General features: G+C 56.5%; 1 protein-coding gene across 5 annotated transcripts; it reads left to right on the plus strand.

The window, feature by feature from the left end:
* Positions 1 to 186: 186 nt before the first annotated feature.
* CD300LG (CD300 molecule like family member g) lies at positions 187 to 12366 on the plus strand. Of its 5 annotated transcripts, none has more exons than XM_029926906.1 (8): positions 187 to 276; positions 1182 to 1517; positions 4444 to 4545; positions 5172 to 5442; positions 6118 to 6230; positions 7890 to 7942; positions 11060 to 11164; positions 11646 to 12366. In XM_029926906.1, the coding sequence occupies exons 1-8, from the start codon at positions 234 to 236 to the stop codon at positions 11757 to 11759; spliced, it is 1137 nt and encodes a 378-aa protein (XP_029782766.1). In that variant the 5' UTR covers positions 187 to 233; the 3' UTR covers positions 11760 to 12366. The 5 variants fall into 5 exon arrangements, with proteins under 5 accessions (XP_029782766.1, XP_029782769.1, XP_029782768.1 ...); XM_029926909.1 differs by having other exon boundaries at positions 5343 to 5442; XM_029926908.1 differs by lacking the exon at positions 11060 to 11164.
* Positions 12367 to 12696: the final 330 nt, after the last annotated feature.

A 12696-nucleotide genomic window follows, 5' to 3' on the forward strand; every position in this document is an offset into this window, starting at 1 on the left:
GGGGGTTGGGGAGAGGCGCTCGGGGGGGCGGGGGGGGGGGAGGGGCGCACACCGAGGGTCAGACAAGGGAATGGCAAACGCGCCTCCCGTTGTGCGCGGAGGGGCTACCCGCTCGGCCCCTCCTCCCTCCTTCCGTGTCCTGATCTCGCGTCTCTGGAGGAAGTTAAAGCCCCGCGTGGCCCTGAGAGGAGCTCCCAGTTCCCGCGTGTGCTCCTGCACGTCCAGCGCCCACCATGTGGCCCTTCATCTTGCTGTGGGGCTGCCTCTTGTTCCCAGGTGAGCAGGGGCCCGGGGAGGGGAGTATGGTGGAGGGACGTGGGGCTCATGCCCAAGCTGGCAGAGAGAGGACCTCTTGCTCCAACCTTCCCTTCCCCAGCCTAGCCGCCTGATCCTTCCGGATCAGCCGCACTAGCCCTCAGCCCGCTTGTTGGGGTAGGGGGTGGGGGTGGGGGGCGGGGGGCGCTTGCTGTTTCTTAAGAGCCGGGTTTTCTCCCAGAGCTACGCATTCCAAACCCATCATGGTCAGATGGCCATAAGGGAGGCTTTACCTGGCTCATCTTTTTTTTCCTACTCTATGCTCAGCCCAGAGGCAGCCGAGATGCCCCCTATGGGGTTGCCATGGTAAAGTCTGAGAATATATCTGGAGTCTCTACTGTACCACTCAGCGCAATCCTGCGCGAGAAGGAAGTATCCTGTCCCATCAGTTCATAGGTCTTTTTTTTTTTAACTTTTAAACATCAAATCTCAAGATGCATCTTGTCCCTGATGACAATTATTTGAGTGACAATTCTTTTTCTTAGTGGTGTATAAAAGTATGGCGTGTCTTCCATACGATAGCATCTTCATGTCAGTGAAATAGGACGGTATCATCGTCAGCATCTATAGACGAGAAAACGCAGATGCCCAGGGAGGTCAAGCAACTTCCCCAAGATCACGCAGCTACTAAGTGGCAGTGAGGGGAGTCAAACTCTGGGCCCTATGAATCTAAAATTGTCCCATCACCACCCTTCAATACCCCCAGTTTAGGGGACCATCAAGATCCCTGTGTTCATAGGCGGGGAAGGGACCACTAGCTTTTAGAGGGCAGCCGCAGAAGGGAATGAGAGAGGAGGGGTCTTCTGGTCTTGACCCTGGTACTTGAATCCAAGGAATCCCGACCTCCATCCCTGCTCTGGTTGCAGGATGTGGAGCCATGGTGGGCCCCAATGAGATCAGTGGATTTGAAGGTGACACCGTGTCCCTGCAGTGCACTTACAGTGAGGAGCTGAGGACTTACAGGAAATACTGGTGCAAAGAGGGTGGATACCTCATCTCACGCTGCTCCAACACCGTCTACGCGGGAGAAGATGGCCAGGAGAAGACAGAGGGCAGGGTGTCCCTCCAAGACAGCCCCCAGGAGCTCACACTCAAAGTGACCCTGAGGGAACTCACCCTGCAGGACACCGGACAGTACTTCTGTGGGGTCTCAAAAGTGGGCCGAGATGTGTCTTTCCAGGTCTCTCTGCTGGTCTCTCCAGGTAACAAATGTCTCTCCTTCTCCGGATGGGGCACAGGTGATGTGGAGGGGAAGTGGGACAGGGGCGTGGGGAGCTGATCAGCGCTGAACCCGGTGCCTCATCACCCAACGGGGTAGTGCTCGCACTAACCTCATCAGGGTGGGGGAGAGGACAAGTCTCACGGACTCAGTGAGGTGACGCAGGTCAAGGGCTCAGCACCTAGTGGAGCACGGGGGGTGGGGGTGCAGCATGAGCTCAGCTGCTCTTTCACAAGGTCACACCACGCAGATCTGCCGCACACTGTGCTCGATACCTTTTCTCTTTGCCCAGAGGTGGGAGAGAGGTCGCCATGGGCTGGGGACAAGGTGGACATCCCACGGAATAAAACAGCCTCTCTCCTCGGAGTCTGAGATATTCCTGCGGGTTCCCCAGGTGGGGCCCACCGTCGTGCACCCCAGACCCACTCCATGGCACTGCCAAGGCCATGGCCACACTGGCCTCACCCTGTGTGTGGCCTTCCCTTCTTGCTTCTCTTCCCTAGATCTTGAAGTCCCAAAGTCAAGTGTGAGAAGGGCCTGGGAACTGGCGTCCGAGGGACTCGCTGAGCTCAGGGATGCTAGGGGACTGAGGTTGGAGTCATGGGCTCTAGCTGGGGATGGGGGATCTCTCTGGATGCCCAGAATCCTCCCTGGGCCTGCTGAGCTGAGAAGAAAGAAGCCAGAGAGGGCCCACGTGGGTGGCCCCCAGCCTGCTGGCCAGTGAGGGTGAGGCAGGTCTTTGCATCCTGTTTGACAGATGGTGGGGGAGGGGCGAGGTTCCAGATATGGGATGATTTGCCCGAGTTTTCATGGCAGGAAGTGGTTGAACCAGGATTCCAATCCAGATTTTTTTTCTGGCTTTGGTGCCTCCTCTTCCCATGTTCTGGCCCCATAGTGAAGCCCCATCCCATCCCTGGCTCCATCGCCACTTCCAGATCCCCGACATCCATGGGTCTTTATTTTCATTCAGGGAAATAGAAATGAGCTCACCAAATAATACCAGCAGCCTCAAAACCACATCGAACCTGTTCTCCGTGGTGAACAAGATTCTCTGATTTCTTCTGATTTTCCTCAGTATTCAGACCGCATTCTTCCCTGGTGGGGGTCAATTTTCTCTGTATTTGGGCTCTCTATTTTCAATTTTTATCTCATTTACAAATATTCATTTGTGTATGATGTATGCATCATTATGTTAGCTGGTGTCTGATGCTATTGACCTTTCTCTGATAAATTTGGGATCTAGAAAATAAAGATTAACGGCAGAGGCGTGCTGACAGATGAATGTTTGACACCTGGGCGGAGAAGCGCTGATTTGCAATGTTTGCCGGTTTCTGTGCTTTAAAAGCCCCTGCCCTTGCCAGTTTCCAGCCACCAATAGTTTAACAACAGTTCACAAAATTCCCGAAGAGTGGACAGTCCGCTCTTCCGAGTCAATATGAGCCGGCTGAGTAGAGTAAAAGATTAGAATTTCTAGAAAGGTCAGAAAAAGACAGGAACCCCTGATCATTTTTTTTTTAATGTTTATTTGTTTTTGAGAGAAAAACAGAGCACGAATGGGGGGAGGGGAAGAGAGAGAGAAAGACAGAATCCAAAGCAGCTCCGGGCTCTGAGCTGTCAGCACAGAGCCCTACACGGGGCTCGTACCCACAAAGGGCGAGATCGTGACCTGAGCCAAGGTCGGATACAACCGACTGAGCCACCCAGGCGTCCCTGCCGATAATTTCTTTTATTCACCATTGCCTGGAGGCTCTAGGCATTAAAATATGACAAGATAAAGAAATGTAAGCATTGGAAAGGAAAAGATAAATAGTCTCTATTTGCGGAAGATCGGAGAAAGCTTGCCTTGTGTGAGAATCGAGAATGGTGGGCTGGCATTCCAGCACACAGGTGACCGAAGGGCCGTGGGGAGTCAGGGAGCTCGGTGGCTCCTGGGGGATCGGCCACACCGTGTTCCTGCCCACTGTGCTGGCAGAAACTAGGCATTTTGTTCTTGAGGGGTCCCAGCCTCACGGGGAGTCGCAGTAAACAACGTGTTGCAACAGAACTGAGCATGAGCCGGCCAGCAGGGGTCACAGGGCACTGTGGCTGCACAGGAAGGGACTTGTCCCTTTCGGGGGAAGATGTGGTGGAGGAGTTGAGGACAGAAGGGAGCGTGGTTTAGGTAGAGGTGGAGAGGAGAGCAGGGGACAGGCGGGAACAGCATGTCAAAAGAGGAGGCCAGGACGCTCACCTAATCAGGAATGGAGGGCAAATAGCAGTGTGGCTGGTGCACCAGATGGCGAAGACGTAAATCCAACATGGTGACCGGAGGCCTGAGTTTTAATGTTCTTTTATTTTATTGATAGCGAGTGCACGTGGGGGTGGGGGGTGTCAGAAAGAGAGGGGGGCAGAGCATCTGAAGCGGGCTCTGTGCTGACCGCAGAGAGCCCAATGTGGGGCTAGAACTCATGAACCATGAGATGGTGACCTGAGCCGAAGTCAGCCGATCAGCCCATCAACCGGTCAACCAACGGAGCCACCCACGTTCCCCAAGATCTGAGTTTTAAAGGCTCTGAAAGGCACGTTATGAAGCTTGAGCTCCTGCTTCTAGGCAGCGAGGGGCCGTGACCTGCTCTGCAGTAGAGTGATGAGATCCAGTATATATTTTAGAGACAAACCAGTATTGGCGTGAAGAGTGGCATGGAAAGGGCAGGCTGGTGGGCAGTTGGGGACAGGGGTGCTGAGGGTCTGAGCTAAGTGAGAGGCCAGCAGGCAACTCGAATCTGCCATCCGTGGCTCCTAAACAGAGGAGGGGAGATGGACAATGCTCTGCACAGAGGTGGGGGTGGGAAAGTCACTGGCAAGGCAGGAAGTCCGGCTGAGAGCAGTGATCCTTGCCTCCACTGAGACCAGCCTCTCCCCTTCCCTAGGTACCTGCTGCCCTCCCTCCCCCACTCCCTCCTTCCAGCCTCTTGCTACAAGGAGCCTCCAGCCCCAGGCAAAAGCTTGGCAAACTCAGCCCCCAGAACTGAGTGAGTGAATGGTTTTTCTGGCTCTCCTCCATTCCTCTATAAAGAAACACCCGGCCAGTGCCTGACCTGGCGCCAGACCCTTCCTTTCCTGGCCCCAGAGCCTGGCAGCTGTATTGTCATGGAAGGAATCAGGGACTCAGTGGGGTTCGATCACACAGAAGCAGCCTGGCCCTGACCACCAGCCTTGTGTTCTGTCTGCTCCCCCCGGGGTTAGAGGGGTGAGCAGGAAAGAGAGGGCCTTGGATCCTTGGCCTCTGGACCTGTCCCTGCCTCCCTGCCCTGTTGACCCCGCGGCTCTTGAAGGAGCTCAAGGCCTCCCGAGGCATAGGTGGTGAGGGTGGGCGTGGGATGGTGACGTGAGGTGAGGGCAGAGGTGATAACAGGCCAGGACCGTAGGGGGAGGGCAGGAGGGCGCCTGTGTATTGAGTGGCCATTGGATAGGTCACGGAGGTGGGGGCAGGGTGTGATCACACAGGCACCGAAAGGGGCCGGGAACCATCTGAGGGTGCGGCTGGGAATGTTTGGAGAAGTTAGTCTTGGGTCCAGGGGTCAAGGGTCAGAGGTCTGGGAACTGCTGGGATTCGAGGGTCAGAGAAGGTGCTGAGGCATTGCTTTTGGACTTGTAGCTTCTCCTCGTTTCCACCAAACTGTCACCACGGCCAAGCAGGGGAAGACAGGGGCCGAGGCCCCTCTGTCCCCAGGGGCCTCCCGGTCCGGGCGCTCAGGAACCACCCCAGACACGAGAACCTCTCCACGGGCGGGCACCTCTCCTCACGAAGCAACCTCTCCTCATGCAGGGACCTCCCGCCCATCCACCCAGCCCGGCCCCACCACAGCGGGGGACACCCGTCTGGCCCCCGGCAGCAGCGGCGGCGGCGGCGGCGGCTCCATGTCTAGGTGAGCCCTGGGTGACCAAGGTCACCTTTCAGGCCATCCCCAAAGCATAAGGTGCCTTTGAACAAGTGGGGACCTAGCACTCCCTCCTCCAGGTGAACATAGCCTCCTGTCACTGCAGACAAGGCCCCCATCCCTCTCAGCAGGGCCCTTGAGCAGTGAGCAACCTACACTACCGACCCAGCAGCCCTGGTGCTGTGGACACACAGCTTCCCTGCGCCAAGTGAAGGGTCCACCATGGCCCCAGTCCCCATCTCTCTCCCTCCCCCGGCCTAAGGGGCAGCCGCCCCAGTTTTGCCTGCATGCTTTGCACTGGGCTCTGGGTCAAGCATGAAAATTCGGAACCCACTCACCCCTCCCATTGATTTTTCTCAACCAACTGGAGTCCCAGGCTGAAGGCCTGAGTCTTGTGGGTTCTTTATCATTGCATCCAGTTACTGACTGAGGCTTCCTGCCTGACTGCTGCCAAGTCTGGACCTAGCTGCAAGTGTTTCCTGGAGTTGGTAGTGGAAGCAGGGGTCCCTTCCACTGGGACCAGACGCTGTGGTCCCCGGTGCCCTCTGATCTCCTCGGCAAAGACAAGGGACATGGCTGGGATGCAGACTATAAATGCCATGGGGCACAGCATGCCACTGATATCTGGTGACAGCTGCTGGGCTCCTTGCATCTCACCCACAGGGTCTCCATCCCAATGGTCCGCATCCTGGCCCCCGTCCTGGTGCTGCTGTCCCTTCTGCTGGTCGCGGGCCTGGTTGCCCTTGGCAGCTATCTGCTCTGCTGGAGGAAGGAAGGTGAGCAGAGGTAGGGAGGAGGGGATGGGAGTCCGGAGACTTCACGGAGACCTGCAGGCCCCCCACCATTGCAGGGAGACTTTCTGGGTCAGCACGTCCATCTGAGATAGGGGCATCAGGAGCCCTTCCCTTCCCTTTCCAGGGAGCCCCAGGTCAGTCGACGAGGAAAAAGCAATTCAAATGTGGGAATGGGAGAATGGGGCTCTTGGCTTGTTCCCATCTGTCCAACCCCATCCATCACTTCTGTCCCTACCAATCCCAACAAAGCCATGTCCAGCCTCTGCAGGTCTAGTTCCCCGTGGGACTACTGGGGGGGCGGGGCGGGGTGAAGGAGGGATGGGAGACTTAGCACTTGACCAGAACAGACACCATGGCCTCACACCTGCCGGGGTTCTTTAGACCTGCCCAGCTCCTGTCAAGGCTTGGCTTCAAATCCCAGCTCTGCTACTGTTTAGTTGTGTGACCGTGGGCAAGTCACCTAATTTCCCTGAGCCACACAGCTTCTTCAGAGCACAGACATAGAATACAACAGAAATAGAATACAGGTTCAACAGAAATAGGATACAAGTACCGTATGAAATCTAAACTTCTCTCATAGTCACGTGAAAAAAAGTAAAAAGAAACTAGAGATGCTAATTTAATATACTTTAATAATATACTTTATTAACATGATATTTCCAAAATGCTATCATTTCCACGTGGAATGGATATACACATTTTAATGATACATATTCCGCATTCTCCATTTTTTCATGCGGAGCCTTCAAAACCTGGAAGAGTTCAGAGCAGTCATGCTTCTAGTGGCCGCGGCCGTCGTGGCTCGTGGCTCCTGTGGTGAACAGCACAGTGTCAGAGGTGGCACAATGTCAGAGGTGGCACAGTGTCAGAGGGCCGGCTGAAACAGCAGTCCCGGGAGCTGCCACGTGCCAGGCGTTTTTGGGTGGCGCATGTTGCTTTTATCCCCTTGAATGCTCTCACTACCGCAGCATTAGAGATTTGCGACAAGTGTCCCCGTTGTACAGGGGAGGAAACTGAGGCAGGGTGGTTAAGCGGCCAGGAATCGAGGAGCCGGGAAGATGTGTGCCAAAGCACTTTACAACTTAGCGATGCTGTCCCTGGTGCAGGTGGCCCTGGGGCGGGCGGGCTGTCCTGGGCCTGCCTCCGACTTCTTCCTGTGTGGCCCCTGGGAAGAAATGTCAGCTTTGCCCACGTCCCCAGGTCACCGCAGAGGAGTCAGACAGAGCACACCGAATGGGAGCACTCTCAATCAAGACCTCAGAGCTTCTTGGCCCCTTGCCTCTCAAACAGTGGTCCTCAGCTAGCAGCAGTGAGATCCCCTGCAGCCTGTTAAGAGACTCTCAGACCCCAGCCCCATTGGAAGGGGCCTTTCCATGAAATGTCCGCACACTGAGGTTTAAGAGCAGTGACCTGAGCCCATAGAATTACTTCCCCAGCCAATCTCCAGCCCACACAAGGGATTTCCACGGACTGACCCCAAAAGGCTGGATCGTGGCTAAGGCACCGAGCTCAAAGAGGTTCCTCTGTGCCAGCTGTGTGCCTGCTCCGTGTGGGGAAGCCCCTCCACTAAAGGGCAAGGGGTTGGTCCGCCTCTGTGGGAGCTGTTGCAGGTTTCAGGGTACTCCCGCTCGTCTCTTTCAGCTCAACTGGCCTCAGAGACACAGAGGAACGAGAAGGTTCACCTCTCACACTTGGTAAGGAAGGCAGCTGGCTGCACCCAAGCTCGGATCCCTGTGGGGCTGGACATCGGGATTCCTGGGCCCTGTCTCATCACCTCCCTCCTGGCTTGTCCATGACCGTCCTCCAGGCAAGGGCTTGCATCCCATCTCTCTGGAATCTGAATGAGCCCCGAAGCCAGCCTTCCAGGGTGCAAGCCAGGAGAGGGCCCCTCCTCACCCTGACCCTGCTGGTACCAGACAGGGGTCTTCCCCAGGCCCCAGAGCCCTCTTCCCCTCCCTTTTAGAATCAGAGGGGCTTCAGAAGGCTGCAGAATGACGGGTTCAGGACACAGAAACCCCACCTGCCTCACCCAGCCCCCCACCCCACCCTGCCGCCCCTCCCTGGGCTGTTTACTGAGATGCCTCCACTCTATTCTCTTAAACATGGGGGCAGGGAGGGGGGACGGCCATTGCCTTCTTTCCTGGCGCCAGCGAGGACAAAGGACTCAGCGATCCCCCACCCGGGGAGGGGCTGGGGCAGGAATAGGGGACTGGCCTTTGGTTTAGGAAGCAGCTGCTGTTGTGTCAGGAAGCTCACCAAGGCCAGAGATAGTGGACAGAAGTGAGAGAAAGGTCAGGGACAAGGATGGGGAGGGGGCTGCTAGAGCCCCGCCTCCTGGCCATGCATCCCGGGGTGCACCCTGCCTTCTAGAAGAGGGGCGGGGCAGGAGGGGAACTGCTGGGGAGGCCGAGAGTGCCTGTGCCCACACTGGGGAAGGGCTGCCTGGGACTCTCCCTGCTCAAGTGGGAGGGGCAGGCAAGGGCACTGGGCTGGTGGGCTGAGGGGCTGGTGGAGGGTGGGGGACCCCTGTCGAGGGAAGGATGAAACCTGGTCTCCGGAGAGGGTCAGAGACAAGACCTTGTGAACATGACCAACTGAGAGCTTTGGGTTTTCTTTGGTTTATTTCCCTTTTGGCTTCTTTGCAGTTTTTAGCAGAGTCTGCAGGTGGAATTTAAAGGGTTTGGGGTTTTCTTCATCCATGTTCAGGTTAGAGGGAAGGGCACACTCTGCGGGCCCTGCCAGAGAACCCCAGAGGTGCAGGGCCCCAGAGGTGTGTAAAACTCGGGGGGGAAGTATGAGGGGTCAGACCAGCATTTCTCCCACCCAGAGGGCTATTGCAAGAAGTTCGCATTTTAGCCTTTAACTGAACGCCTATTATGTGCCAGGGGCTTTAGCTACGTCACTGAATCTTCATTACTCCTGCACCAGGTGGGTATTATTATTGCCCCCTTCTTATGGAATAAGAAACGGAGGCTCAGAGAGCGTGAGGAACTTGCCCCCAGAGACCCCGCCTGAAAGAGGCAGAACTGGGGAAACTGACCCAGTCCGTGGGGCTGGCAGCGATGCCCTGGGCAGCTTCCACGCCACCCCGAGGGAGTGCAGAGAGTGTGAGGAATGGAACCAACTGCTCAGCCCAGAACTCTTCCCCTAAACTCAATCCGTGGACATGGAGGGCATGGCCCCTGGCTCTTGGCAGAGGCCGAGGGGGCAGTGCTGGGTCAGATGATGACTGGGCTCCGGCTTCCCAGGGAGTCCCTGATTCCCTGCCATTCGCCGAGTGCCTGGACCAAGAGGCTCCCACATGGAGCTTGTATGTTCAACCACGCAGAAAATGCCTCCGCAGTTGCTGGAAACGGGCCAGTGGCCCATGGCATGGGCAGAGGGACCAATGAGGGACCCGCGCTAGAGGCAGGGTGGTGGTCTTGGCCTCTGTCTGCACGTGTGATTTGGTCTCTGGCCCCATAAGGCTCTTTCCTCAGATTCAGTCACCCTTGAGTAGGTGACATTTGCATGGCTGCTGGTGGTCAGCGGTCAGCAGTGGCTGGGTTTGGGCCAAATCACAAAGCTGTAAATATGGAGTTGATGGGGAATGGACGTGACATCAGGGGTCCTCTGGTGGGACCCCAGCTGTGCTGTGTTCTCACTGCAGGCAGGGCTGGGAAAGAGCAGGGCCATGAGTGACAGGATTTGTGAAATCTCCTTCCCCTTCCCCCATTCCCTTGTCCCCTCGTGACCCCATCCTAGCCTGCCTGAGGAGTTGTGCCTTGGTTTTCCTCTTGTCCTGTAAGATTGGATATGTCACCAGAGATGGCTCAAATGTCCACCTCTGCTTCTGTCCCCTGCCGCTAAGGCAGTGATAGCAACAGGGGGAGAGGGGGCAGTTAGGAGACAAGGGACACTGAGACAGACAGACATGTGAGTCACGCCCTGCCAGGTCCGCAGTGTGGTACAGGAGGAGAACTTGGGTCTGAGGTCACAGGGTCATGAGTACAATTCCCAGCTCAGCTACTCACCAACTGTGTGACATCTGGCAAGTCACATCACCTCTCTGAGCCTCAGTGTTCCCATCTCCTGGGGTTGTGGTGAGGGACAAGTGAAGGGAGACAGTCAGAAAACGGGAGATTCTTTCTTCTTTCTTTGTCTCCAGTGCCCATGGGGCCATGAGATTTACCGGCTAAGGGCAGCTGTGGCCTTGGGAGACCCGGCTGGGGGAAACGGGGGAGGGCCTGGCATTGCTGACCTGGGGACCTGTGGGGACAGCCAGACCTGGCCACATGATAGCTCCTACTCCCTCCGCCTTGGTTTCCTATTCTGATCAAAGAGGGGGTGCTCAGACCTATGAAAACTTTTCCTTTGCGGGTTTGTTAATCAGTGAACCTTTGAGGTATTCAAATATCCTCTCCCCCCTCCCCCCCCCCAGGGCCTGCAGAGAACCTTCAGCCTGTACATTCTTTCTGCTTCAACGACAGAAATACCAATAATAAAAACATATTAATCATTCTAGGAGTTCCCTGGTGTTGAGCTGTAAAACATTACCATGAATAGTCATTATAACCCGCAAGGAAAACTTCTTATCCCCATTTTACAGCTGAGGACACTGAGCCTCAGAGAGGCCCAAGGTCACTCTGAGATGAAACAGGACAGAAGGACTCTGGCTCCACAGCCTGTGCTCCTCCCCTTGCCTCCCCTGTCGCCCCGCACCCTCTCCTACCCGCCCCCCCACCCCACCCCCGCCCGGGTCTCCCTCCTCTAGCTGTGGAGACCATCCCCGCTGCTGAGAATGCGCTGTTCTGACCAAGTCTCTGTTTCAGTCGCTGGAGTACGCAGTGATCAACCCTGCAGCGGCCCCTGGGCCTGGAGCCAGCCCAGAGCCCTCCTCCGCCAAGCCCTACACAGAAATCCAGGGCCTCAGCCAGGTGTGAACAGAGGGCACTGGAGGACCTGGAGCCACCCAGCCGCGCTCCTGACAATGCTGGGAAGTCAGTGGGCGGAGGGGGGACTCTCCTAGGCATCCGCTCCCTGAACACCGGCCCCTGCGTCCACCCACCTACCCCAGTGAACTGTAGGCCCGGGGCCATTTCATTCACAAGTCAGGACTCTTGACTTTACATCCTCTTTTTCCCCCTTTCCAGAAAGTTCTTGTATAGCATATTGGTAGTCACAGTTGAAAGAGCTCCGGGCTGTCGGAGGCCTAGAAGATGCTCTCCCAGGGGGCGGATGTTTGGGAGGCATCAGGGGCAGGAATCAAAGCCTGAGAGGATTGGGGAGAACTCATCAGTCGCTGCCCCTTAGAGGCCCAGAACCTCGGAACAGGCTGGGGTGGACCCCACAGCTCCCTAGGGACCCCCCCTCCACAAGCTGGCTCTGATTTACAATGCCTGACCGTTGTCTTTACAGACTTCAGAGGAAGAAGAAGCATCTTCCCGGGACTACGAGGGAGACATGATCCCAGGGCCTCCCCTCCACGCGTCTGGGGAGGAGCTCAGCTACTCCAAGTTCATCTCAGTCTAGCGGCGCCGCACGCCCTCCAGGCCAGCCTTCGGGAAATCTGGGGGGCTGGCTTTGCACTAAGTCCAATAAGCTTTCTGCTACAGCTTTCAGAGTTCACCTGCCAGACCCTGGGGCTCTCCCCCAACCCTTTCCAGGCCCTCCTCCTGCGTACCCCAGCCCGACTGAAAGCTCTTGTCAGCCCCAGAGCCCCGCCTTTGGGGCCTCACAGTCCTACCCCCACACCAGCGTGGGACCTCCCCAGTCTGTTCCCCCACTGGCTAAGGCATGTGGCCTGCAGTCCTGGCCAAAGCCCTGCTCGGCTCCTCTGACTTTGTGTCTGCTGCAAGAACCTCCCTGGGCCTGGGTGCCCCCCACAATGGCACCCCCCTCCCCCTCCAGACTTCACTCACCATCTCTTTTCCTTCCGTCCTGACTCCACACCACTTTCTCCTGCATAAGTAAGTGAGGAAGAGGAGCACAGGGGTCTGATTTCTCAAAATGTGGCTGTCAATACCTGCTCCCAGGCCTTCAGGACGCTGGTGACAAATGGGATTCCTGGGGGCGCCTGGGGGGCTCAGGCTGTTGAGCATCTGACTCTTGATGTGGGCTCAGGTCAGGATCCCAGGGCAGTGGGAGCGCAGAGCATGGAGCCTGCTTGGGATTCTCTCTCTCTCTCTCTCTCTCTCTCTCTCTCTCTCTCTCCCCCCCCCGCCCCCCAATAAAAATTTTAATTTAATTTAATTTAATTTAAACATGTGATTCCTGGGATCTACTAAGACCCTACCAAAACCATCTCCGTGGCTGGGCCCGTAACTCTGTATTTCTAACAAGTGTCTGGTGACTCTAATACTTGAGTTTGAGAACCAGTGGGCCTGTTAAATTTTCGGGTTTACCCAGCTTACAGTCTCCAGTTGGCATGTGAGGTCTCCCACCTGCCCCCCCCCCCCCCCCCCCCCCC

This window comes from Suricata suricatta, chromosome 17, assembly GCF_006229205.1.
Source record: "Suricata suricatta isolate VVHF042 chromosome 17, meerkat_22Aug2017_6uvM2_HiC, whole genome shotgun sequence".
Lineage (NCBI taxonomy): Eukaryota > Metazoa > Chordata > Mammalia > Carnivora > Herpestidae > Suricata > Suricata suricatta.

What these genes read in the sequence shown, in the direction of transcription:
- CD300LG (XM_029926906.1), top strand. Translation starts at nt 234, where the DNA reads ATGTGGCCCTTCATCTTGCTGTGGGGCTGCCTCTTGTTCCCAG. An exon ending in GGCGGCGGCTCCATGTCTAG is followed by an intron (nt 5,443 to 6,117) that starts GTGAGCCCTGGG and finishes TCTCACCCACAG; the next exon opens with GGTCTCCATCCCAATGGTCC. An exon ending in AGGTTCACCTCTCACACTTG is followed by an intron (nt 7,943 to 11,059) that starts GTAAGGAAGGCA and finishes TCTCTGTTTCAG; the next exon opens with TCGCTGGAGTACGCAGTGAT.